Raw genomic sequence first — 27316 nt, 5'->3', positions numbered from 1 at the left:
TACTATCTATTTGATTAACCAATCGGTAGCCAATAACCAATTAGGCAGGCAATACATGGAGAGAGAGAGAGAGAGAGAGAGAGAGAGAGAGAGAGAGAGAGAGAGAGAGAGAGAGAGAGAGCACTGTGCAGACACCCCAAGCATATTGACTTGCCGAGCACAAGTGACTTGGAAGCTATGGCAAGCAACATGCACGCCAGTCAAAATAGGAACCGTAACGTGTCTGCTTGGTATGGTGGCGGTAGGACGGACGGACGGATGGATGGAGGCTCATCTCAATCACATATCGCATTCAGGTTAAAGCGAGCCGAGAATTAAGTTTACGCACGTACGGGTGTCAACACGTGATTAACTTACCCCCGCAATGGTACAAGAGGAAGAACATGAGGAAAGAAGACTCAAAACTAGATGGTGCGAATAGTAAGCACCACGACCTTTTACCACCTAAGCTGGTTCAGATCCTATTACCCCTCGCCGAGCCGCGATATAATTGCTCGATTCATTTTGAGCACTAATTAACCAACCAAGTATGATCCCTCAAAAAGAAATGGAAAAGCTATTATTCAATTGAGTGTTTTGGAGCCCCTCCGCACTTAATTTCGTGGCCGTCCGATTCATCCGAGATTCATGTTCTGTATTTTTTTTCTCGACTCCAACAAGATTAGAGTTGAAATTAAGTGTTGAGTTCGGTGAAACAGACCGATCCAATGGTTATTGCGGTTTATGAACAGCGTGACGATAAGAGAAGGGCACGTGGGAGTGATGGTGGTTGAGACCTCAGTATCAAGAGGAGGAAGACAATCAGAGGCTAAAGGTGGATTATTGGATAAAAAGAGGAGACCGATCTGACAAACCCATCCAAAATAGAGGGTGGGATAGATGGACCCGAAAGAAATCAACCACATGGTTAATTTCACCTAAGCGCTGCATGCCCAATCTGTAGTCTGTTCCACAACTCATCACGGATTTCTTCTGTCGAGCATGCATATGTATCCACAGCTAGCTTCTTTTCCATACGAGCAACAGTGAACGTGAGCGATGATTTCTTTCATTTTCCAATAAAAAAGCACACGTGTGGAAGAAAAGAATCCTGTGAACCAAGTCCGAAAGACTTTCTTCAGTAGTGGAAACTGGAAAGGTGAAAGTCCAAGTCTGTTGCACGAGCGTCACGCTTGCTTACGTTTTGCTTATGCACACGCTGGTGTCAGATTAGATAAATTTGATCCTCCAGTTTTCTTGAACGGGCTAGAAATTCAAACGTGGCGAATCAACAAGCCAAAAAAAGTACTGATGGTCATGGATTAGTCGTCAAGCCTGCAGGCGCTGCTGACTTCCAAAATCTGCTTTTGTTCTGTTTTGATTCTGAAATTGAGAACCAAAATCTGTTGGAGCGATCTTGAAAGTAAAACCGGCCGAGTGAGCAAAAGTCTTTCTCGATCGCTCAATCAGACCGGTGGACTGCGCCGGCGAGGAGACTGAGCCGACTAGACTATGTTTCGAATAATCCGATTGGCACCTCTAGGTTAAAATTCAAACCCGAGTCCGACCTGAACCTGACACACCTGAACTCGTCAGATACAGAACCGTGGGTATCCGATCCGAACCCATGGCTCCAATTGCTATGAGCACTCAATCTCATAGAGGCAAGTGGAGAAATACCTGTCCCATAGCACAATAGCACCCGAACGTGCCGTCCCATCAGGCCATCAACACCTGGTCAGTGCCTGTCTGCTGTATTACCAGTACCAGTGCTTCCACTCTGGGCTAATTTTGACCTGATAGAGGTGACAAGCACAGCCATTCATTTGGGAGCTGGAGGAGTGGACGACCAGAAATTTTCAGGAGAAAGACGTGAGTGCATATGACTCGGACTGTACAGCTAGCTCAATACATGGTCTGCCATTCCCAACGTGCCTGAATTCAGCAGGCTCTGCCTTCTTCATTTGGATCTTACCCAAGCCAAGAATAATCTGGTAGCAAAAGACATTGAAGATTTCAACTTACCTTGAGGTAGAGACAAGGGCATGACTAGGAAGGGAAGGTATTCCTCTATTGCCTCCGTAAAGAACTGAAGACATGACTGAACTCATGCATGATTCAATTCAAGGTCTACACTGCACATACAATCCATGTGATAATCCAGGCTCTTGAGGATACCCTCAGTGCTCCAGTTCAGCAGTTCTCCACTTTGATCGGTCATGTGAGATCAGATGCCCACGACCAACAGATAGTGCTCCACATGTTGTTCCGGAGCTCGAAATTATTTTCAATTCCAACACATTCAACCTAACCTGCTCTGCAGGTAGACATTTGCAAGATAGGTTACTAATCAGCCACACGGACTGCTTGCCAAAAAGAAAATTTCAAACATTTAACAACGACGAAGACTAGCTGTATTCTGCACAAGTCAAATTTGCATCAGCTAGCAGTGGATCTTTGCCAAGCAAGACCTGGCTAATGGTCAAAGACTCAGACTCTTATGTCACAAGATATACATGGATGAAGACATGAAATTCTTTCTGACTTCTGAGATTCCTGATCCAGATTACCAGAACCCCACTAAAATATGCAAATAGCTTGATCTGGGAATCTCTAAAAGAAACAAAAGGGCCATGCTTTATTATTTCCCTGTCTTATTGTCAATATACAACGGGATTTGTATTCACACGTAACATGGTAAACAAGAAGAAGCTTCCCAGAAGTTTCATCTTAAGTACAGTTTCAGGTTAAGAAAGGGACAGACCAGAGAGCCTGGACTCCTGGGCATATTGGCAGCCAGTAAGAGAACTCTCCTTGCTTAGCTGACACAAGATACATGTACAATGCTAGATTATTTATTTGTGTCGCGGCAAACTTTCAAGTGGTGGTACAGACGCTAATCACCATTTCTGGAGGCTGGAGCAACTCCTTCCGTAGGCATAAGAATAGTAAAGTTGAACACCATTACCAGGAGAAGACATCTGCTGTTGGTACACTCTTTGGATGACCATGTGTCTTACTTATCAGCCAACTGGTTGCGTAGAAAGTCAAGAACCGAGAGGCGCTGCAAAAGTAGAAAACAAGGTTAGTTTCAAATAAAGTATAGGGGTGTAAGGGTCAGACGAGGTATAACAAGGGTTAAAAATAGCTACTCGTTGCTCAAGACTAGCTTGTTCAGAATCCAGTTTCAACTTCTCAAGGCATTGAATTGCTTCCTCAAAGCCCTCAACTGCGGCGCTTTCATTCCCAAGATTTATATCCACATCCGCAACTTTTGCAAGAGAAGTTGCTAGATCAATGACCTACATCCAACAGTTGCTAATTAAGAAATGGTAACACATATACCTAAAGCTAAAAGGACCACACTGAATAACCTATTTGATGTATGCATCGGCTTGGGTCTAAGAGAAACAGTTAAAAACTTAAAATGAAGCTTGCCTGTTCAAAATATCCTCAAAAAGAACATTTTCATAAATAACAGAGATATATTGTGCAAAAGCATTAAATGCAAGAAAAAATATCTAATATTCACAATGTAAGCAGTGCAGATAGTCCCAAAAATAGACACCTTTGGATCCAAGCAAGGACAGACTTGACAAAACATCTGCAGTTAAGCAGATTTTTCATACTTTGACTGAAGATGATTTATTAAAGTCATACATTAAAGAAGAAAACGTCAAAAAGTACAGAAGCTTGCCACTATCCAATTAAGAAAGACTTGCATTTTCTTCAGAAGTACATTAAATGTTCTCTCTTGCAAATTATTCCAGATAATTTAGTCTTTGTTGCTAACTTCTTTCTCCTTCCCTCCTTCCTATCCCATCACTTCCATTGTAGCATAGTATAGATGAACTAGATATCTATGTGACTGTGTATTTACTATTGATTTTGCAGGCAAACAAAGCGACTCTATACAGCAGGTAGCTACCTCCAAATTTTTTGAAAACCAGACACCAAATGCATTTGTTTTTGTGGCACTCCCAAGGAAAAAATTCAACAGCTCTGCATTTATCTGTTAGTTGGGTTTCTAAATAACATGTAGAGAAGATCAATTGCAGCACGATGCTTGTCACTAAGTCTCTCAATTTAGCACAGCTGTCAGACAAATCTTTAGTTATCATATGTAAACTTTATAGTAACCTGTAGTTCAAGTACGGTCTTCCAATGTACTCCTCAGAAAGCAATTTCCTTCGGATAACAAGATTGTTGTGTCAGGGGACCCAGGCTATCCTTTTCCTTATACTGTTTCTGTGTTGTGTGCATGTCCATGAGTACCAGTCCTTTGTTGTGTTACATGGACACGGGTGCGGGTGTCGGAGTCCGACTCGTGTCGGGGTGTCCGATTTGGCAAAAAAATATAGGACACGCCAAATACCACTTGGAATCCGACACAGATACGCGAGTGTCCGACTCGGCAAAAATTTTTGGGCACGGGTGTCCGGGTAACACAGGTCCTTTGCAGTATGCAAGACAAAAGTGTTCCAGTCCATGTCATGTCACCCAACAATGCTGGCACGTTCATCCCTACAACACCCCCCCCCCCCCCCCCAATCAACTAGAGAGTAAAAGAGAAGGATGCGTCTGGTTCCTTCTAAGAAGTAATTATCTCGTTAGCATTTATGCTTATTCACAAATTACAGCACACAACATACCTGAGAAGCCACTGCTGAGTGTTCTTTTACTGCATTTCTGCGAACATCCAATGAACGGGCATAATAACTTCTTGCAGATTGGAGGTCCCCGCCATAGTATCGAAGATCTCCAATTTTATTTAGTGAAACAGAGAGAGTATGAACCAACTGAAGATGAATGTAAAAGCTAAATGAGCAGAAGGTATTTGTTATGTTATTACAATTATGCTAAAACTGAATACAACCTCAAGATCTTTTGTGGGTAGTTTCGAAAGGAACTCAGCACTGTCTTCATAGTAAGTGATTGCTGAAGGAGCATCTCCCAAGGTCCGACTGAAAACACAGTACAGTGATAAGGATGCAGTGTTGAATGAGTTCAGTGATTAAAAAATTAAGCAAAATAAGATCTAAGTGTTACAGCTGATGATGTGTAATCAATATTGAAAGCAGTACAAAACGATGATTCGATGAAGCTGAGGCATAATAATAACAACGATAAGAGTAAATATTCACTAGTGATAATTAAGCAAAAAAAATCATCAGAGATTCAAAGACATATCACAAACCCTGTGTTTTGAACAAGGTGGCTAGACATCCTGACCAGGATCATGCTAGCTGGCTACTAGCCTACTACACAAACCTTCAACCTGTGATTAACCCTACAGGATGCCTGGTACAGGGTAGCTTAACTTTCTTTTCTTTTTTTTTGCAAAAATACCATCCAAACAGGTTGCAACTAGCCTGTGACTGGCATAACTATCAGACCAGAACCCTACTAGAAACCACAAACTGCATCAAGTCAGTTCGTACCAACTGTGTTGTTCAAAATGATTCATCGAATTTCCCAACCAAAAATAAAGTAGACATGCATCAAAACACAACATTGTTTCGTAAAATCAATGATAAACTTGCCTACAGTGAGATTTTTCCTTTCTTCAACAGAAATGGTTTCAGCTAGTTAAAACTTGGAACATTCAGATACTAGAATACATGGTAGCATGAACAAGGATTGCTCTCTGAATAGGCAGAAATATGCACAAACTTAGCTTGATATACAGTCAATATATCAATGTAATTTCTGCAGGGAAGACTCTTGCAGATATGCTTTCTTATACTAGAATCGGCTCTTTTAGAGTCCAAAACATCACACTTCTATATACTAAGCTAATAATTGGTAAGAAGATCTGGTGTTTTAGACCAATAGCGTTTATGTTTCCTAGTTTGACTCTCAGTAGTATTTTCTTAGTTTGCTGAAATGGGAACAACTAATAATGGGCAATAGTCAAGGGCGAACAGACATACCAGCAGTCCCCGAGCATTCCTAACACAGCTCCAAGCTGAGAACATAGGTCTAGGTTATCTTCTGAAGATTTCAACTCCTCCCTGATGTCGTCTGCACACATACTGAGCCTCGATTTAGCACTTTCAATGTTCTGTGCGCGAAAAGCCTGGAGATGCAATAGTCAAAAGCATTGTTATAACAATCAACCTCATCCATAAATTAGTACAGAATGGGGAATACTTGATTATGCAAAATTTACAGGCTCAATAGTTCAACGTAAGAGGCTAATGCAGTTGACTTAATTACCGACCCTCATAGCTTGCTGCACCAGAAAAGCTCCTCTCTCCATGGAAACATCCTCATATATCACCTTGTTCTTGCCAGCTGCTGCTTCCGCATCCCCTGAAGCATGCGACCGCTTGATTCTGGCATGGCCATCAATGAAGCGATCAACAAGGGCTTGAACCTCAGTGTCAGGCTCAATCCCCTCTATATCAGCACCACACAGCGGGCAGTCCTTAAAGCATGATATGCATGCCCTGCCAAGGAAAACCAGTACGAACCTATTCAAGCAAGGAATGAAATACGAAGTGCATTTGATCTGTATGTGAAACACAGGACACACACTTGCAGAACTTATGGGAACAGGGCTTGCATTTGCTGCTTTCATGAAGCAGCGCCTGGCAGATGATGCAGCTAAGCGGGCCCAGCTTGAACGTGTTGGAGTCATAGCCAAATGGGCACTTTGCCGGCACCACACGAGGATCGGTGATCTTTTCTTTGGCATGGTTAGTACTTTCCTTTTGTTCGCTACCGTGGTCCTTACCGGTGACTGGGCATACACCGCTGATGTTCTTGTCAGATTTTGCAGGGCATACCCCAGCGCTGCTCTTATCGGAATTCACAGGGCATACACCGCCACCGGTTGTAGCTCTCGCCAAAGGGAAGAGCGAAGCCATGATTATTCCTGTAAAATTGAAACAAGTAGCAAGACTTCTTAGATGCGGAGCACCAAATTATCGTATGAATGATATAAAAGAAATTCTCTATGCATGAATGCATAAGTACAATCGTGGTATTGGTACAGAAGCTGATTAGAAGCGAAACCCTAACAGATTGGGCCCCAAACCAGCCACACGGTGAGAGTAAGATTGTTGACCTAATCGACCGGGCAGGCAAACCCTAGGATATTGGTGTTGGGAAAGCAAAGCTCTAGCGATCCGAGTGCTTACAGCAACAATTTGGATGAATAGAACAGTAGATTACATAAACGAGGTGAGCAAGCATTGAGTCGTTTGGTTGTGGTTGACTTGTTGGGTCGACCGGCGTTGTAAGTTCAGTAATTTTGAAGCACGTTACGGAGGAGGTTGAGCATTGGAACACAAGTTTGAAAGCCTAGATTTCGGATTTTCATTAGAGTATCGGCCAAGTTAGAAAAGTAATTTCAATTTTAGAGAGTTTGAACAAATTGAAGGGGAGTTTCAAGAGGATCTCAATCACCTCCGCGGCTGCTCGCCGTAGTGCGTAGCGGCCACCGCACCTTCCCGCTCGCCCGCGGCCACCGCTCAGCGCAAGCCCCGCTGCCCCCGGCGCACGCTTGCCACCTCACTGGCCCGCTCGCCTGCTGCCGCCGCCGGCGTTGTCTCGCACGTGGACTCGAAAGACCACAAGGGCGAATCGCGCGGCGCGGACGGAAGCGCACGCGTTCCTGGACGAGGTGAGGTCGCGCGGCGGCGGCGGCGGCGGCCACGAGATCGACGCGACGGCAATATTCTTTCCAAAAAGGTGGGCAATGTCGCTATTTGGGGGTGGGGGACAAGTAATTCCCTACGTGTCTTCCATGAAACGGACTTTTCTTAAATATTATCGTTTCTAATTTTTATTCTTTTTACATCACTAACGCCTATTTAACCTATAAAAAATATATTTACTCAAAAGGATAGTGATTTTGTATACAGTTATCGAAGAAAGATCCACGGATGCCATCGCCATAGAGGCAAACACCTCGTCCCGTGACGCTAGCCACCCATACCATCAAGTCTGTCACCAAGCCTAAGCCCGACCCGCACGGCCTCAAGGCATGGGACACAGAGTTCACCAGTAGATGCCTTATGCACTTGATCTCTTTTTAGCTCGGTTCCTCTTTTCGAGACCAAATGTATCTTTTTCTATATGTCAAATGAATAATAGTAGCAAAAAATAAATAAAAATTAGAAGCAGTGATATTCAAAGAAGTTTATTTTATGGGATGACACGTAGATAGAATTTTCTTGAGAAAGAGAGGGGTACAAGCATGAGTGATCACGATCAAGATGAGTCACGGGGAAGGCACATATAAGACCACGTCCAGCTATCCAACAGTGTGGTGAGTGCCATGTCATCCAATCCCGCGACCACACGCTGTATATCCCTCAAACAAACACTCTACCTGAGCTCTTGGACGAAGAAGAGTATGTGAGCTAGGCTGTGGGAGAATGATGGAGCCCATGAAAGAGTCCATGGACATTTTAACAGGCCCAACATAGGTCTAGGCGTGGCATCCTACGTGGCGTGGCCTTCTCCGGTGCGACTGCTTTAGCGGAGGAATGTTTTTAGCCTATTTTAAACTAATATTATAAAAAGCATCATGTGGGAATCTAAAATTTCATAAAGTAGTCTCTTTGGTCATGCTAAAACGATTGGCGTGACTAAAGAGCCACGCTAGCGGCCACCCTGGCGTTGTGTCACGTGTCGCTAACATAGCAGCCCTGAGTCGCGCCATGGGGGTTTGCACGACCACCTGTCACACCAACTCCTCTTCCTCCATCGAGTTCTTCTCATATCTTCCCTCTCCTCTAATTCCTTCAATAAATCCATCGATTTCGAACCCAAATCAAAGTAGATTTCATAATGGATTGTTTATTGAAGGTAAATACTATATTGCATTCATTTAATTTTAATTTTCTTCGTACTTTTAGATGGTTTTGGCTACCTAGGATTTGGAGATTATGTGATAAAAATGTTAAAATTTGGTTAGATTAACTATTGATTGTTTATTGTTGTTCAATGTTTAATGTAGCATGTTTATTATTTTTATACGTAGACCATTTTACTTTTTTAGGTTGTGGTGCGAATTTGACCGTTCAAGGTGTAGTTTATAGGATTTGGTAGTGTTAATTGTAAAAGTCTTTGGTGCATGTTAAATTCGTAATGGATTCGTATTCGTGTAGTTGTATAGTGTGACTTCTAATTTGTGACGTAAGCAAAAGTGGCACACATCGGCAAGAAGTATCCCGATGTTAGTTGCAAAGATGTTCTTGTTCCTCCTGCTCTCCTTGTCCTGACCTGTGACTGTGGTAAGGCTGTCGTGGTTCTTCAGTCGCTACATAAAGATACCACTGGTCGCGCTTACTACCTGTGCAAGGATTATCGTATGAATGTATATTTGTTATGGGTTAGGGTAAAAGCATGTGGCATTATTTTTGTTGGCATGATGTTTTAATCATTCACACAATCCTTGTAAAGCTTCTAATCATTCTCTGATGATAACTCCAGAACAATATAGTGAGCCCTACCACCTCGACTAGCATCAAACCTTTCATGTATGGTAACATCACATGTATCCACATCAACATTCATAATTGACCTAACTCGAGCAACATTTTCATCGAAGTAAGGCGGGTTCCTAAATGTCAACACTTGCTTTCTCATCTTATCAAACTCTCCGTTTGCATTAACCATGCCACCACAAAACACACGAATAATCTGGTCCATCTACACAAACCATCCAAATATTTCACATATGCAAAAATATCATCACTATAACACATGCAAATCCTACACATAATCCATTTCAATCCCTACGCATCATCATTTCATCACAAAATTTCAAAATTACTCGTATATTTTTTCAAAAGGACGACATGAGCTCTGCCGATTTTATCATAAAAGAAGAGAGCTGACCCAGTTTATGAGGAAAATCGAGCCCAAAAACCTTACAACTGCATGGTTCATTTGAGGGGAAACTGGCTAAAACCCCAACAACACAGATCGCACAACACTCAAAATATAGCTCAAACAAGACGGAGTCCCAAGTAGGTCATCATTGCCAAGCTTGCCGTTCCAACGACAAACATCTCCGACTTCCCACAGTGGACTTCAACCACTATCTCGATGTCATCACACCTTCATCCACAACCACCACTGGCACCATAAGGAGCCAAGTCTCGTGTCATCTGTGAGGAATCGTCCAGATAATATTATAACGAATCACCAGAAGGATTATTATTTATAATCATAACCTTGATAATTAAACAGAATATCATCCCGGTAGTCCCAACACGTGTTTTGTGTTCAAGATTGAAACACATGCCTTTCAAACATATACATCACAACAAAACTTAAGAAAGAATGAATATTTAACATTATATTACAGTTCTTAAGCATCCAACAAGTTATTACAATTTACAGCAAAAGAGTGCGAGGAGGAGACTAAAACATGCTCAACTCCTAACCAGCGAAATAAACTAAGCAGCAGAAGATTAAAAGCTATACAACAAAAGAAGGATGGAGCCATATGCCCTTAGACTCTATCACAAAAGCACGCTAACTGAGTAGGATGTACTACTCAAGCCTGCCAGCACCCTCGACAGGCATGAAATAGCCAAACACCACCTCTTCCTCACTGCAAAACCTGTAGAGCAGCTGAGTACAAAGGTACTCGCAAGACTTAATCTATATAGGGTACATATAAATAACCTGACTTCAAGTATCATGCATTGAGCTGTTAGTAAGAAAACGGTCACAAGGTTAAGTACATTTAATATGATTAAGTAACCTAGACATATGTGTGAGTACCTATACTTAACCAACATAAACTGAAATCCAACAACTGGTACATTAGTGTAAAAGGAACCAAAGTAATAGATCAGAGCCAACATCAACATTTTCCAACCATCACCCATACCACTATTAACCCATAACGAAACTCTATGATGGTGCGCATGGACAGAAAGTATGCTCATGACCGAGAGCGCAGTATTTCAACATGTTTTTACACCATGCAGGGGATACTCCTTTACCCACACGACACAAGAACCATTCGCCTTGTGCCACCCGCTAAAGTGCACACAAGGGGTACTCGTGACAACCTTTTCAAATAAGCCCCAACCATTTGATACATGCATCGCTCGGCCCAGAGGTATCCAAAACTACTTTCGGAGCAAACTAGATACATCTGCAAGCCCGCCCGCTCACACCGTCGATGTTCAAGCCCAAATGATCACAGCTACAGAGGTATTCGACTTACCTTACCATTAGATCAGCATGTGGTGAGTACGGTAAGTGCTTAAGCCAACGACAGTCAATGGTCGGTGCTTAACCGATGCAAGATCTATGGTATCCGAACTTCCTCCTCAGACTACCCCAGGAACCTCCTCCAGGCAGATGATACCCCTAACACCACCCATATCTCGTCTCATCCTCACCACTCATCCAACCATCATCAATTTTTGCAGTATGAACCATAAGTAAACCTATAGCTCGCGAGCGATGGAACTGTCCACCACTCGACTTCTACCGATGACCTATGCATTGCTAAGCATCTCATTTCACTTTTATATTAACAACATTATATGAAGCCCAAGTTACAAAGATACAGATTCATCAATAAGTTAAGGTAGAGATCATGCATCAACATAGGTTCTACCCACATCGACCCGATATTGACTCACTAAACATGCGAACATATATAAAGCATAATTTATCAATTTAGACTCTACAATTCATTCAAAGGGTGCAATATTCTTAGATGCTTGACTTGCTACTTAGCTGACTGCCTGATACTCCCCACATAACGCTCACAGAACTCGAGAAGGTTGGCGTCGCCTTCAACCACGGCTGAGTCACGTGCCGGTTCTTCGTTCACTAAACAAGAATGCATGCAATGATAAGCATGAATAAAGTCCAACAGTATATGCCACCATATGCATATAAAGAAAAGTCATGAAAAGTATGATTTATAATACATGAACATTTTTTCTAGTTAGAATAAGTCATAAGAAGACTAGAAAAAATTAGATTCACCAATTTTAGACTTGTAAATAATTAATGGTGAATTAATAAATACTTAACCTAATTAATTCATCTCAAAATGTTAATTAATTAACAATGAATTAATAAAGACTTAACCTAATTAATTCATCCCAAAACGTTAATTAATTTTTTAACAGCTTGGGACATTTTTAATAGGTAGAGGAGGTTATAATGAAACCAAAAAAATTGGTTTCATAATTTTTGGAGCTATGAAAAATTTATTATGAATTTTACAAGCCTCACATCCCTTGATGAACAGTAACTACGGAACCTCCACGGATTTTTGCGGCGTATCCGCGAATTTTTACGGAGTCTCTGAAAAAAAAATTCGGAGTCTCCGGACTTTCCAGAATAGCTGTTCTTCACGGGGGAAAATGGCCGATTTGATTTGCGAGTTCCTCCAATCCAAAGGGAGATATCTTTGAGATAGTTTAGAGAGTATAGAATTCACTCATCAACCTAGCAACACAATTGCTAACTCAAATCTCCACAAATCCTTTAATTTAGTCCAAAACCTCATGTACTTCACAACCCTAACTCCAAATTCGAAATTTATCCAACCAAAATACGGATTCTTGCCATGGATGCCTAGAGGACTCACCCAATATGCTTTGCCGAGCTTAGGGACCATCGGTTGAAGGAAGAAAGCTCGGGAAGAGGAAGAACACTAGTGCTTCAACCATGAATACCAAAAGACGTCAAAACCGACTCGAATCCTTCGAAAAAACGAAAATAAATTAGAGGGATAGATAACTTACGAGCTAGTGATTGCGTAGACACCACATGCACACCTCGATTCCTTCTCTTGAGGTGGGATATTGAGGGAGAAGGAGAGAGTGCTTGAGAGAGAGGGGGAGGGGAGCTGGCCCTTTAGCTTGGCTAGTGGGAGGAGCACAAGAGGAGTGAGGGGAGAGCCCGCTGCACATGGGGGAAAAGGGTGAGGAGTGATTTGCTAGATCATGTGGGCCCCACATGTTAGAGAGAAATCCGTTTCAACTGCTACGGAGTCTCCGAATTTCTCCGGAGTCTCCGCATTTCTCCGGACTCCGGATTTCTCCAGAGTCTCCGGACTTCCTCCTTCTTCCAAATTTCTTTCTCTCATCCGATTGACTCAAAATGAATTGCTCTAGCGTTCCAATTTAAAATTACGCAGAATTAAACATAATGCTTAAGAAGCATGATTGTGCTTAATTACATGATTACGGATTTGGGATGTGACATCATCGTTGTGAAGCTCCGTCGGACCCCATCAACGCAACAGCTCTGACTCCACCATAGCATGCTCCTCTCAGTGTGTCAGTTGTCCACATGAACATAAAGCGAAAATTTGAAAGAAGCAGCATCCCCATTGACAACTCCAGAGCCTCTGTCGAAGGGTGGTGTGACGAAAACCATCTCCGATGAGACAATTGCAGCATCCAGACCAGCGAGCACCTCGGTTCGGGGATGGACCTCCAAGGCGACGCCTCCAAGGAAGGACGTGACATGCAAAAACATCACCATCGCCCGTCTGGAAGCCTAGACAGGGTTTTCACCTGGAGAGTCTCGCGAGGGCGAAGGGACAAAGAGTCATCACGATAACATCTCACGGGAGGAGAACAACACCTAAGGGTATCACCGTTAGCAGCACCAACCAAACAGCCAGGCTAGGCTTTCGCCCGTGACTCCCCGCACCCCACCCATCATGCACCCACAAACCAACCATGCAACTAAGCAGTCACTGAGGCTATCGCACACGAAGCAGCGGCTGACCGATCTCCCCGCGGGTCGGAACTGGAAGAAGTAGGACAAACCGGCAAGGGGAGGAGACCAATCAACTAGGACGCTGAGACGGGGCGAACATCGAGACCGAACGTCGTGCCACCATGCAGCCGAGCCACCACACGCACATCATCGTGTAGAAAAATTAGTGCGGCACCACTGGTGCCCATAGCACCAACCATCACTGCAACTCGTCAAGGGAAACACTTTGAGGAAAACAACGACACCAGCCATCATGCGCAGTGGGGAGCACGATCGAAACACCTTGAGGACCTGGAGCAGATCAACCAAGGCAAGCATCGCCATACCACACGAGAGAACAATGATGGGCCCAGAAGCCGCAACATCACCCGGGTGGTGGTGGCGGCGCCCACAAGCATGCCCCAAGGCCGCAAGCCGTCATCGAGGAGCTGCGCCATCGAATACCTGTTGAGCAGCTGGACGGGATCCTAAGCATCCTCTGCACACGTGGCCACGGCTTGCTGCCCAGGATCTCGTTGAAGCCGCACGACTCGTCCATCCCGAGGCCGAAGGGGGGTGGCACTGCCATCGGTGACGCGTGGTATGTCTTCTTGAAGAACTGATACAACACCCAACCAACCAGCTGCAAGGGAGCAAGCGCATGGGGGAGGAGGTGCCCTACCCCAGCCCATGTGCCCTGACACGCCTCAACACCGATTCGCATCGCTTGGACAGGGGCCTCCTTGATCTACATCGACAACATGCGGATCCGGACTGCAAGCGACTAGATCTGGGTCGCTCGAGCGGATCCCGGTCGGAACCACGACCGCCATGCCAAAGCAACACCACACCCACATAAAAAAATGAAGGGGAGGGGAGAGGAGGGGGAGAGAGGGGGGCCACCGTGGATTGGGCGACTGAGAGCTTTGGTGGCGATGGTGTTTTGCCTCTCGCGTCGCCCCACCAAGGAGGCACCGAGGGGAAGGCAGAGAGGTTTTGGTCGTTGCTCATATATATATAAGAATATGCATTGCTCATACACATTAAGTCTAACCATATATTATTCAATTTTCTACACTCAAATAATTGCATGCAACAAATTCTACACGATACACATGCGCTATATATCCATAGCACGATATTTGACCTCCGATCTAATTTGAAACGTACAAATTTCATAGATCATCATCAACAAAATCCTAAACACTAGATATCCTTCGATTAAGAATGCAAACCAAAAAACTAAAAATACTTGAAGGGAATGGATGAGTTACCCTTCCTAGGACACTTCCACGCGAAATCCCTTCTGAATTGAATCCAATTGGTGGGGGAATGAGGGAGAGAGGGTGTTGGAGCCACCGCTATCACCTATGCTCATGCGACCCCTGAAGGAGGAAGAGGAACTGCAGGAGAGAAATTTACGTGACCTTTGTATGCAATTGAGTTATGCAAAAGGAGTTAACATTACCGGTGGTCACATCAACCCTATGACATGACTCAGGGTTATCATATCGATGACACGTGATATGATATCAGAACGACCACTAGTATAACTCCTTATCATATCTATTCATATGACGTGACTAGATAAAAAATCACACAAATCGTTTTATAACTAAATAGACTAATTTAAATTTCAGATTCAAAATAGGCTAAAAAAAAAATCCTCTGGCGGACAGGAAGGACGGGCACGGTTTAATGCCCTGCCCGGTAGTCAAGGCGGAGTAGGTGGTCTGGGTTCGGCAACAGCGGTGGTGCGCCCTCATTTATGAGACGCGCTCAGCCTCAGTCTCCTCATCGGTCTGCTCCTCCTCCCCTCCCCCAGTGGGAAAACGGAACTAGCTAGCTGCCGCGAGGACGGCAGCGGCGGAGGCCATGGCGGCGCCCGCGCTCGCCCTCCCCGTCTTCCTGGCCGCCTTCGTGCTCTCCGTCGGCGCCCCTGCTCTGGCACGAAGCTGTGAGTCTTCTCCTTTTTTTTTCTCTCTCTCTGCGTGTGAAGGCAGCTAGATCCACCGTTTCTTGATTTCTTTCGCAATTCTGGGTAGGACTCTTAAGAGCGAGCTATGGGTTGCTTGTTTCGTTGCTTAGACTGCGTGATCAGTTGGGATGTAATATTGTTTGTCATGATGTGGTACACCCGCGACTAAATCGACACTTTCTTGTTTGTAAGGTGCGTTTGATAGTATGCAAACTTTGGTATAGGGATAAAAAATAATCTGGACGGTTCGCTATATGGGGATACAAGCAGCCTTTCCGGCCAGAAGATGCGATTTTGCCTAACCACAAAGAACCTAAAAGATGAAAATAACAAGACCTTTTTTTAAGCCGAAAATAACAAGACCTTGATGTTTCACTTCCCTCTTTTTGAAATTTGGTCATGTGTGATTGCATCCGGACCTAAGATTTATTTTGTTGGTGATTTTTGTGTTTGGCGCTGCACTTGGCAAAACATTTCATTTGATAATAAAAATACGAGTCATACATTAGCATTCCTACACCTTCAACTGAACCAAGATAGTATCGTTTAAGGGTTTTTGGGGGGGATTTGTTTCTTATGGATATGCAACTTTTGTACATCCTCATCTTGTCGTCGTTAATCTCCAGTTCATTGTTGGCTCCCCAGTAAATGTGTGAGTTCCGATCATCAAGAATTCATTTTTGTTGCAGCATCATGCCCTGACGGCTGGCAAATCAGTCCTGTTCAGAACAAATGCTTCGTGTACATATCAAGCTCCCTTTCTTGGGACAGATCCGAGACTCTCTGCCATAACTTCAGTGGTCATCTGGCTGCATTATCATCAGTTCAAGAGCTAAACTTCGCAAAATCTCTTTGTGGAGCATCATCCTCAGGATGTTGGGTTGGAGGGCATCGCTACAACACTAGTACTGGTTACGGTTGGAAATGGTCTGATGATTCGTCTGTTTGGAATGAGACCGTCTTTCCTGGTGCACCATTGCATGCCAACTGCAGTGATACTGTGTGTGGTCTAGCCACCATCAATGATATGTGCTCTTTGGTGACCAATAGTCATGCTGCACTTACCGGGAAAAAGTGCAGTGAGTCTCATGGTCTGATTTGCATGATCAATCATGGTGAGTCTTCTTTTGATGAATATTGGAGAGTTCCTTATAATTTATTAAGGTTTTACTGCTTCACAAAAAAATGGTAATTTGTTTTCATGACATGCATATATATTTGTACTGACAGTCTCTATTTTTTGCATTAGTGGACAGATGCTACCATGATCACTGCCACAAGGAGTACTTCATAACCCTAATTGCTGTGAGTGGTTTCATTCTGGCGACCACTCTAGCCGTTGTGGTTTGGCTGCTTGTATACAGGCGAAGCAAGAAAAGAAGGAGATCACGAGAAGCATCTGGTACTTCAGCTGCTGCATTGGTGCCACCGCAATGGAAAGTATTCACCAGTGAAGAACTTAGATCAATCACAAAGAACTTCAGCGAGGGAAACCGTCTTCCTGGTAATGCAAAGACAGGTGGAACCTATAGTGGAATCTTGCCAGATGGATCGAAAGTAGCAATCAAGAGACTAAAAAGGCCCAACCTACAAAGGAAAAAGGACTTCTACTCTGAGATTCGGAGAGTCGCAAAGCTCTATCATCCCAATCTGGTGGCTGTAAAAGGATGCTGTTATGATCATGGTGATCGGTTTATTGTATATGAGTTTGTTGCAAATGGTCCATTGGATGTGTGGTTGCATCATATTCCCAGAGGAGGGCGGAGCCTTGATTGGGCAATGAGAATGAGAGTTGCCACAACGCTTGCTCAGGGGATTGCGTAAGTCATCCTTGCCAGGAGATATTATTTCTTAATTTGAATTTTCTTATATCATTTCTGACTGAGACATCGAAGTAGTAAATCAATAATTGATGAAAGCATTGATCTTCTTATGCCTTAGTTGCAGTTATTTTTTGTTATTCCAATTTCTTGTTTATCAACATTACTCCATTTCTTGTTTACTCCATTGCCTGAGAGCATTTGATCCGTGCATATACTTTGCAATTTGAGTTAATTTTGTTACTTACTAGTGTACATGCAGATTTTACGTAACATCGAATAAAAAAGGTAGTACTACACTGTACTTCATAACTTGAGCTATTGAAAAACTGAGTTGGATTACAATTTTTTTTGAGAACGAGTTGGATTAAAACTTTAGGACAGCTTGTTTTACCATATTACATGGAACCTACCATCAAGATGTTAGAATTGAAATATTGTTCCTCTTTCGCCATTTATGGCTTACGATTTATGATTGTAGTTGTGGTTGCTTATTAATTTCCACCAGCAGGCTGCAAACATTTACAAACTATCATGCATGGGAAAACTACTTAGTGTTCTTGTGCGTAACTTATGTTATAATCTATAGACAATGATTCTAAAAGAAACCACCTGTCTGTAGTGGTAAACTATACAGAAAAATTGCTGCAGTCACTTCTTAGTTCTTACTAGCAATTCTCAAACGCTACTAATTCACAAGTTTTGTTTGGCTTCTACTTGAACTGTGATAAACTCGAACCACAATTTAATATTAGTGCCAATTGTTTGGATGTAACATTCTTGGTGTTGGAGCCTTACTTTTATCTTATATCCTTATACAAGTTATCCCCACTAGCTGCAATCTATGTTCTTAATCTTGTTATTTGTTTTTTACTTACTATTGCTCATTTAATACAGATTTTTGCACGACAAGGTGAAGCCCCAGGTGGTGCACCGTGATATCCGTGCAAGTAATGTCCTCCTCGATGAGGAATTTGGTTCACATCTGATGGGGGTCGGCCTTTCCAAGTTTGTGCCATGGGAAGTAATGCACGAGAGGACTGTCAAGGCCGCAACCTATGGCTACCTTGCTCCTGAGTTCATATACAGGAATGAGCTGACAACAAAGAGCGACGTCTACAGCTTTGGTGTGCTGCTCCTAGAAATTATCAGTGGTCGTCGCCCTGCACAGTCTGTTGAATCTGTTGGGTGGCAGACCATATTTGAATGGGCGACGCCGCTAGTCCAGTCTCACCGTTATCTTGAGCTGCTAGACCCACTCATCCAGGACTTGCCGGATGTAGGGGTCATCCAGAAGGTTGTCGACCTTGTCTATTCCTGCACCCAGCATGTCCCTTCGGTGCGTCCAAGGATGTCTCATGTTGTGCATCAACTACAACAGCTTGAGCTGAAATCTGCAGCGTCTGAGCAGCTGAGGAGCGGGACAAGCACCAGCGCGACGTCTCCAATGTTAACATTGGAGGTTCGGACTCCTCGCTGAAATCCGCAATCATAAATTCAGAGCCTCCCCTGTATTTCCACTATTAGTCAGTAGTAAGTAGGTCGCACATTCCTGAAGTGTGTGGTATCCCAAGAACCACCTTCAGCTGTAATCAGTAATTTAGTTTTGAGCAAGTGATGAGGAGGCAAGTTGTTCTCGCACTTCTTCTCATGGTCATCACTCAGTTGTACGCAGGTTGATCTCTAATCTGCTATAGATCTGAGTTTAGTGAGCAAAAGTTAATGCCTGTACTGAAGAAACGACTCATCTATATTTTGACAGAGCAAGTGCTAATTTCAGTAGTTTGTGATACCACCTGTCTATACACATTGCTTGGGTTTTCATCATACTCTTTGGGCTGCACTTGCACTATCTCCCGAGATGTATTCACAATCCTGGTGCAAAATTTTGCTCTTAATCTGCACAATTAGCTGGAGCTAAGCATGAGCATGCGCCTAGGTTAGGTCACGTCAGGTCAGGTAGGGAGCTTTCTACGTATCTTGTTGAAGGTAGGTCTCAGCGGCTGGCTTGCGCTCGGCTCAAATGGCAGCGGCGGCTTCTTGGTCTGTGTATTAGCAACACGGCTGGGTGCGGGTGCCGGTGCTGCGCTGGTGCTGGCTTTGTTGCTAGCGTTAGCCCTCTGCTTCTTCGCCCTGGGGGCCTCCAGCCTCTCCAGAATCCGTGAGGTCTTCTCGTCCAGCGGTTTCACCGGAGTCGGCGGCTTGGCGCGCTGAGGCTTGGCAGCAGCAGGCCTGGGAGCGGCAGGGGTGGCGAGGTCGTCGTTGAGGTCGTCGATGATGATGAGCTTTTCCCACTCTTCACTGATGCTGGGGGAGGCCTTCCCCTTGTTGGACTGGCTCGACAGCTTGTTCTCCTTTGGAACTTGGAATGATGATGCTTGTGGCTCGCTGAATGAAAGGATATGGCCATTGACACGTCCAGCCTTCTCTGGTTGGTTTAGGAACTTGCTTTCCTCGAGGCCCTGATAAGTTGATACCTGTGGCTGTGGTTCACTGAACGAATCAAGGTGGTGAGGATCCTTCAAGCCACAGGGGGAAGCAATTGATCTGCAAAATGAAGTCGATATAATCACAGGATATCTTCTTTGGCCATGGTTTCCATGACAAATCATGATAGCAGGCAATAAACAAAAGCAATGAAATAACTGAAACCATGCATCGAAGAAAGCATTCAGAAACTATATAAGTAGCAACCGAGGAGGTGGTACCCAAATTGCAGGCTGTCCTTCACCAGGCAATTCAGTTTCGAATGAAAGCCTCTTTCATGTTGCAGAGGGTTGTAATCTTTTAGCTCGATCTGGATCGGAGTAAGTAGTCAGTTCAGGTATTGATCAAAGAAGTATTCGGGAAATGTGTGTAAGGAAGCTGCTAACCATATGCCAAATACGGAATGAAAATCATCCACTAATCGGATCAACAGAAAAATATAGCAAAACAGTGTCATACCTTAGATAAGGACATTTCAATTGAATCCTTGATTTCCTTGGTAACAGTGGAATTGCAATCTCGACTCACTCCTGGAAGAGGCAATATCTCTTCAGATCCAGCAAGCCTCTACATCATGATATGCTAATACCATTAGAGCCAGGCAGCCAGCCAACAACAAACTAAATCCCTTCTATTCCGGCAACCGATAAACATGACTAAAAGTAGGACCTAGTAGGACCTTTTTTCATAAAGATCGTTGTACAGTATTAGGAATCCAACCCGAGATGCTTTTAGAAAGCAGTGCAGTATGCGTCTAATTATATTGCAATTTGGAAAAGAACAGGGGGAATGTTGCCTATACCCTCAGAAGCATCGGTCCCTTCTCAGATGGTTGAACAAGATAGTAACATTGAAGACTTCCAATTTTCATCGTTTCAGTATTACATGATGAGGAGCATACCAGTCCCTGATCAAGCTTGAAAAGAGTTTGACATAGACCATAGAAAACTGCACAACATAGATAATACTGACATATCAGGACCATTTGAGAATCTATAGACATATCATACATATAATTGCTATACTAACTTTGGGTGTTCTGATCTGAGCTCTCATCAGTTAGAGAAACTTCAACATCATTTGAACTGGGGATCACAACATGAGGCGTCCCCATTATGACTCCTGTAACACATATTGTCATTAAATTGGACAAACTACAGATGAAACTTTTAAGGACTAACTTATATGCATCTTAATAGGCAACAGTCGTGGGTACCTTCATTCAGTGAGGCTAATTCAGTGCGCTTGATCACATCAAAAGAAATGGTAGTAGAGACTCGCCGCAAGTTTGAACAGCCTTCTGAAGTAGGCAGATACAACACTGTTTGTTCTCCAATCCTCACAGCTGTAACAGTAACATCAGATGCCACAAGCTGTCGGCTAGTTATTGGGCACATCCATTTTGCATTATTCGTGGCGACAAGGTCGATAGGATGACCATGGCACTTGCATGTCTGCTCAATCAATGTATTCTACGTTAGCATAACTGCTGAAGAGGCTACAGAAATGCCAATAGGAGGTATGGAGATATGATAGTTATTATCTGAAGGAAATAAGCTAAAAAAAGACAGTGATGAAATCATCAAATTTGTATGCAAAGTTCCTTATCAATTACATACTCTCCCACTAATCAATAGTCATATAGAACATACGCAATGTGAATCACAGGATGAAACTGAGGCTATCGAAAGAAAACGCCACACTCCAATCTGTTTTGTGTCACAGAATTTCTGGAATTATATAGTGAGAGGTGGCATAAATAACTTGTATCACCTGACAAGATGGAAAATCATCAATTATCTGGTTCGCTGATGCATATAGGTTGCAATATATTTGTTTAACTGAATTGATAATCGGATCTCTGAACACAAATACAGCTTGCAGAGAATCTTCCTTGTCATCCTTTAGCTCTTCTAACCACCTCTTGACTAGCCCATGCAAAACTTGAATCTCTGCATATGCAAACATATATAGTATTAGGTTACTTTACATGACAGAAGTATTGAAGGTTAATCTACGACAGTAAACAACTCCTAATGTGGCAGTGATAACCTGTGGGGTCCCGTTGTCAAGATATAGGGAATAGTAGAATAAAGGAAGCAGTAATAACATGATTGTGTTTTGATTTCTGAACATCAACAACAAAAAACTAACTGCAATAAATGATTGCTATATCCACGAAGCTTCCTTACCAGGATTGTATCTCCGCACGACACAGTTTTCAAGATCACAAATTCTGTGTATGAAAGCATTGTCATTTTCAGAAACGTTGTCATACATGAATGCAGCTTCTGTTTCCAACATTACAAACTCCACTGTGATACACTGTTCTGCTGCATCCTGATGACAATACAAGACAATAATCAGAAGAATGTCATTGTCACAAGAAAAGAATTTGTAGAAAAAGCACAACTCAGTTCCTTTAAGAGGAAAATTTCAAACCCTTATGCCAATACCATAAGAGATCTTCGGAGAGATTCTGTGTTTCGTGCAGACATACATATAGCAATAACTTTCTTGGAGATGTCATCAGCTGCCCAAGAATAGATGGCTCTATTGCTAAAAAGGTTTGTCAGTGATACATCTGCACAAGAAATTTAGAGCGAGGCAAGTTTAGATCTGAAGACCATACTCCTCTTAAAACTCACACATATTCGATATATTTATGCTGCTTAGTTTGTTTCAATCATGGAAAAATCGTACAAAGAACAGGAACATCATGGGACCAATTACCTCCAGTATGCAGAGCCCCACCATGTTGCTCAGGAAGAAAGCCATCCAGGGGTATATTATTTACGGCGTGGTGGAAATCACGAAGGCTGAATTTCTCACCAGGCCTATACCCAATCTTTAGCTGATTGAAGTTCAGATATTAGGAAAAAAACGACACTATCAGAACAATGCAATATGAATGCATCTCAGCACCTGGATTGAGAGAGACTAATCAGAGCTACAAACGAGTGAAATGTGTGATAATATCGGCAGCTCAAATCGGCTATATTAGCATGCAGTGCATCTACAGTGTGAATTGACAGTAGTTAGATGAGTTGCCATATGCGTCCTGATTTCACCAGCTCGAAATAGTCTGTCTCATTTTCTGACAAAGGTAGAGTAGGATATCTTTTAATTAGAGCTAGCATAAGGTAAACTGTAAGTTAGCTGACATGCAGGTGATTCGGGTGATCCCAAATCATATATACTTGACAACACCCACACCTATTTTTTATGGCAGCAATATGGCCCCCTTCAATTGTAAGCAGAAGTTTGCAAACTGATATTGCACACAGAGTTTGAAATAGACATGGATCCACCGACCCAGCAGCACAGGAAGGCAGGAAGCTAACTACGGGACCTCCTTCACATGCCCTGGAGAAAACTCATTTCAAGAGCGTGGCAATACAAACATTTTATGACCTCATCAGTGGCGCGTAGAAGGGCCCAATCCTACTCCTAGCCCTAAGCCCCAAACAAAGGGGGGAAAAGGCAATAGATCGAGCACCAGAGCTGATGCAGAGAAGGACGTAATCAAATCGGTTATTGGCGACGTTAATTTTCAATCAACAAGCATGTGGTGCGCGCAACACTAGAAACACGCAGCGGCAGCAGAGAGGGTGCATGGTACGGACCTCAGGTGAAGAGGAAGACGAGGAAGAGGATGAGGACTTGGAGGAGGTGGCGCGGTGGACGTAGCTGAGGGCGAGGCGGTCGGGGAGCGCGGCCGCGGCGGCTGCGGACGCGGGGTGGGGCGGTGACGTTGTGGCGGCGTAGAGGTTGGCAAGGTGGAGCAGGCACTGCACGCGTCGCGCGCGCCCGCCACGGCGTCGCGCGGGGTTAGTTAGGGTTCGGAGCTCAGCTCGACGGATTGATGGAGGAGAGGGAGCGGGTGGGCGAGCGCACGGCGGGTTACCTGCTTGAGGCGCTGGAGGAGGGGAGGGGGGATGTTGCGCAGGTCCAACAGGAAGCAGAGCAGCGCCATGGCCGCCCGCCCACATGCGTCCACCTCCGATGAATTGCTAGCCTTCTTCTCCGGCGACCACGCGTGCGGGTGCGTACTGGCTTCCTCCTCCGCCTCGCGGTCCTGTCCTCGCCTCGCCGCGGGGGAATTTTAATGGAGTTTGGCTTGCACAGCACGCCGCAAGCACTCATCAGTATATATAGAGGGGCGGGCGGGAAACGAAGAGGAAGCGGTTGGTAACTGCACAAGCCGACTTCGTTGCTGACACATGGGTTTTAGTTTAAATATATATATATTATAATGTAAATTTGTTTTAAAAAATATTTTTATTAGATATAACTATATTGTAATAAAAAATAATAGTCAAAATTACATATCGAACTCCGTAAAAAGTCAAAAATATCATGTATTTTTTTACTAGAGGCTAGAGGGGGTATTATCTTTCTCAAAGTTACAGTTCAACTGGAACTATTACAACTTTGCTCCCAAGTACCAACTAAACTAAGCCCCCAACATGGATTGGAGCACTCTACTCCCTCAGTTCCAGAACTAAGAGGCTGAGATTACACTACACTAGTGCCGATGCTTCCAACAGACAATATGGTGTTCACTCTAGAATAGCAGCAAGGCAAAGATCGACAGCAAATTCGGCGGATAACTTCACAGGCTGGGTCTCGTAATGCAACTGTGGCCAGCTTTACTTCATCAACACAGGTTGCCCGCCTTGATAGATCAAAAGATTATGAACAAGATCATGAGAATTCATGCTGCCAACGAGCCTCAGCACCCAGCCTCTGTAATTCACTGCCAGAACACAAGCAAGAGAGTGATAAGATAACAACCTAGGCCAGAGAGGATGATCACAGCAACACAGGCCTCTGTACACCTCTGGGCATTCAAATGTCCTCAAGAACAAAGACTGAACAAAAATGAGTATGCTCCCAAGCGTCGCACCAGCCATTCAGTCAGGACTTCCGGACAGAGAAGACAGCACCATCGTTTAGGGGTAGGAGGCTGAAATAGGAGCCATTCTCGTCAACACAGCACATGTACCACCTTATTTGATACGAACCTTCAGGAAACGAGGAGACATCCATCAGGCAGCTTGAGAATCCCTGCCCACTATTGGTTGGTTCAAAGCGTGCAAAGGCTATCACCATGTCCGTGTCAGAAAGGCAATTATTCTCACCCCTGCCTTTCCTCAGGTCATTCTTTATGTAATGCAGCAGTTTGGTACTCAGTTAAACCATTTCAGTGATCTTGTGCGGCTCAAACTGTTTGCTTCTCGTTCCTGCTGCATCTAAGCGGGATGTTGAACTTGCAGTTAAAATGCAGTACAATTTCACGAGGCGAATGGAAGCTCTTTCTAGCACACGCTTCCACTGCATGCACAGGGTCAGAGATAATTGGAAACCAGGCTCTACCAGTATTCTGTCTCTGTCCAGAATTTTGCAGAGGTTTATGGAATTGCCTTTCGTGGTTCCCAAGTTCTTCTCTTTCAGAGTGGTTATGGTCAGATCTGGCCTTGCTTGCTTGAGAAAGCATAATATTTCCACAAGTATTTCAAGAGCTGTACCTTGCATCTCCCAGGAAGAAGAATGTAAAGAATTTTCAGCAGCCAGAACAAGCTTAGATAACTCAGAACCATTGTCATAGTGAATGCTTGGAGCTTTACTATGGAACATCTGAAAATGTTTTTCCTCAATCAGATAATAAGAAAAAAAAGAGAGGCTAAATCAGCAAGCAGACAAGCACATAAGTGATTAGTCATCACCTTCTGCGGAATCCTTAACACATTGCTCTTCATTAATTAGCAGCAACAATCTGCCAAAAACAGTCCTAGTAACAGGAAAATGGCAGGTATTTCTGTGAAACATAAAACATAAGCACTTTAATGCCATAGACTTCATAGATGAAGAGGAGTCATGACCCAGAAACAGTAACAGTAATTCCACCTGCAATAGCAAGTTGACCAAATAAATAAAGTTAGTTCAGAATCAATCAACAAGTGGAAACATCCATATTTATGGATCATTGCTAGCCCCTAGATAGATAAATGCATAGCTTTTAAATTAACATAGAAAATTGCAGCAGTACAAAATGAAGGATGTAATTTGAATGCTAGTGTTATAGAAGGGAAGGTGGTTTGGTGTAAAATCCAAGTATTACGAATGTTGTGTTTGTGTATATCATTGGTTTTAAACTTAGTTAAAGAAAACAGAAGCCACTTTTCAGTGAATTGACAAAGGGTGAAATATAGAAAAATTAATATTGTTAGGAAAATGAAAGATGTCATTTGCCAACTGGAAACATATATCACTAAAAGATGTTCTTGCCTATATTTGTTAAAGATTGCAGACATCATTTGAAGGAGAACATCATAAATTATTTCAACAAATATAAGCATATGCTTATTGCAACATGAAAACAATGACATAACAAGAAACACAGTTGCATAGATGACTGACACTGCACTACCTGGTCACTAAACAAAATGATTGACTTAGATGCCAATTTTGAAAGCGAAGAGAACATTTCAGCTTTGAACACATCTTCCAGTGTGCCTAGAACCATCTGTTTTCCAACCTGTGGTGTTAACAATAAAAAGTTCGTTCTTATAGTTCAGTGAGAACAACTGCATGCAAAAATAACAAAGCTCTTTAGGATTGTGAAAAGCAGAATGTATCCGTAACCCGTTATGTTCTAATCCCTCCATTTCAGAACATCCCCGCACATTAGTTATTTGTGTTTTTAATTCCACCTGTAAGCCAACGAATAAAATATCATTGAAATATATATTAGCTTGGCCATGCCCATGAGTGCAGCTTTTGTTCAATATGTGTGGGTAACTAGGTATGAACATGTTACATGTCCATATAAATTTGCGCGGGCAGCACAGATGTTAGCCCGAATTGAAGTAAATGAATAAATTTCGTATTTAAGCAACAAATGTATATCCATAAACACCTCATGAACTCTATGGATAACAGCCAACGTACAATCAAGCTTCGAAAAAGCCTTAATTGCTGCCACAATCACTTGTGGTTCTGTTCTCCCTGGGCAAATCAATCTTCTCAGCACTTCAAGGATGATGAATGAGAAGTCCTCTGACAGCCGACATACGAAACCAGCTGCAAACAATGCCGCTTTCACCTACCAAAGGACAAGCATGATGATTTGGCTTCAGAATAGTCATTCTCCTAATTTTAAAAAATCTAAAACACTCCAGAGAGCTCTCGATGTGGCTTGTTTGCCACAAGGGACATAAGAGCGTAGCAAAGATGTTAGATCTGGATCTGACGGCTTTCATATGTGAAAACCTTCCGCCATTCTATTATTTCCCGCACACCATGATCAAAATATTTTCAAATAGGAAAAATTGTAAAAATG

At 43.3% G+C, this 27316-nt stretch overlaps 3 protein-coding genes and 1 long non-coding RNA gene across 6 annotated transcripts; 1 reads left to right on the top strand and 3 right to left on the bottom strand.

Annotated features, from left to right (window-relative positions):
• Positions 1 to 2593: 2593 nt before the first annotated feature.
• LOC133894941 (protein NCA1-like) lies at positions 2594 to 7685 on the bottom strand. The gene is made up of 8 exons (XM_062335142.1): positions 7393 to 7685; positions 6520 to 6859; positions 6203 to 6431; positions 5913 to 6058; positions 4856 to 4943; positions 4632 to 4778; positions 3132 to 3281; positions 2594 to 3043 (listed from the first exon to the last, which is right to left on the bottom strand). Exons 2-8 carry the CDS (start codon positions 6849 to 6851, stop codon positions 2996 to 2998), a joined length of 1140 nt encoding a protein of 379 aa, XP_062191126.1. The 5' UTR covers positions 6852 to 6859; positions 7393 to 7685; the 3' UTR covers positions 2594 to 2995.
• Positions 7686 to 15415: 7730 nt separating this feature from the next.
• On the top strand, positions 15416 to 19276 carry LOC133894931 (C-type lectin receptor-like tyrosine-protein kinase At1g52310). The gene is made up of 4 exons (XM_062335131.1): positions 15416 to 15643; positions 16354 to 16779; positions 16914 to 17484; positions 18382 to 19276. The coding sequence occupies exons 1-4, from the start codon at positions 15562 to 15564 to the stop codon at positions 18962 to 18964; spliced, it is 1662 nt and encodes a 553-aa protein (XP_062191115.1). The 5' UTR covers positions 15416 to 15561; the 3' UTR covers positions 18965 to 19276.
• An 18-nt stretch (positions 19277 to 19294) lies between these two features.
• Positions 19295 to 24135, bottom strand: LOC133894915 (uncharacterized). 2 transcript variants are annotated; one of them, XM_062335115.1, is made up of 12 exons: positions 23879 to 24133; positions 23598 to 23762; positions 22705 to 22825; positions 22428 to 22555; positions 22164 to 22311; positions 21745 to 21923; positions 21188 to 21425; positions 21001 to 21093; positions 20774 to 20919; positions 20431 to 20538; positions 20193 to 20281; positions 19295 to 20031 (listed from the first exon to the last, which is right to left on the bottom strand). In XM_062335115.1, exons 1-12 carry the CDS (start codon positions 23945 to 23947, stop codon positions 19440 to 19442), a joined length of 2076 nt encoding a protein of 691 aa, XP_062191099.1. In that variant the 5' UTR covers positions 23948 to 24133; the 3' UTR covers positions 19295 to 19439. The 2 variants fall into 2 exon arrangements, with proteins under 2 accessions (XP_062191099.1, XP_062191103.1); XM_062335119.1 differs by lacking the exon at positions 23598 to 23762 and having other exon boundaries at positions 23879 to 24135.
• A 177-nt stretch (positions 24136 to 24312) lies between these two features.
• LOC133894906 (uncharacterized) lies at positions 24313 to 27108 on the bottom strand. 2 transcript variants are annotated; one of them, XR_009905546.1, is made up of 4 exons: positions 26894 to 27108; positions 26405 to 26687; positions 25701 to 25881; positions 24313 to 25611 (listed from the first exon to the last, which is right to left on the bottom strand). It is a non-coding gene; the product is annotated as an uncharacterized LOC133894906 (long non-coding RNA). The 2 variants fall into 2 exon arrangements; XR_009905545.1 differs by having other exon boundaries at positions 26405 to 27108.
• Between the last annotated feature and the right edge of the window lie 208 nt (positions 27109 to 27316).

This window comes from Phragmites australis, chromosome 2 (genome assembly GCF_958298935.1).
Source record: "Phragmites australis chromosome 2, lpPhrAust1.1, whole genome shotgun sequence".
In the NCBI taxonomy this organism is placed as follows: Eukaryota; Viridiplantae; Streptophyta; class Magnoliopsida; order Poales; family Poaceae; genus Phragmites; species Phragmites australis.
Note: the sequence above shows the minus strand (reverse complement) of the source record. Positions and strands in the feature narration are given on the sequence as shown.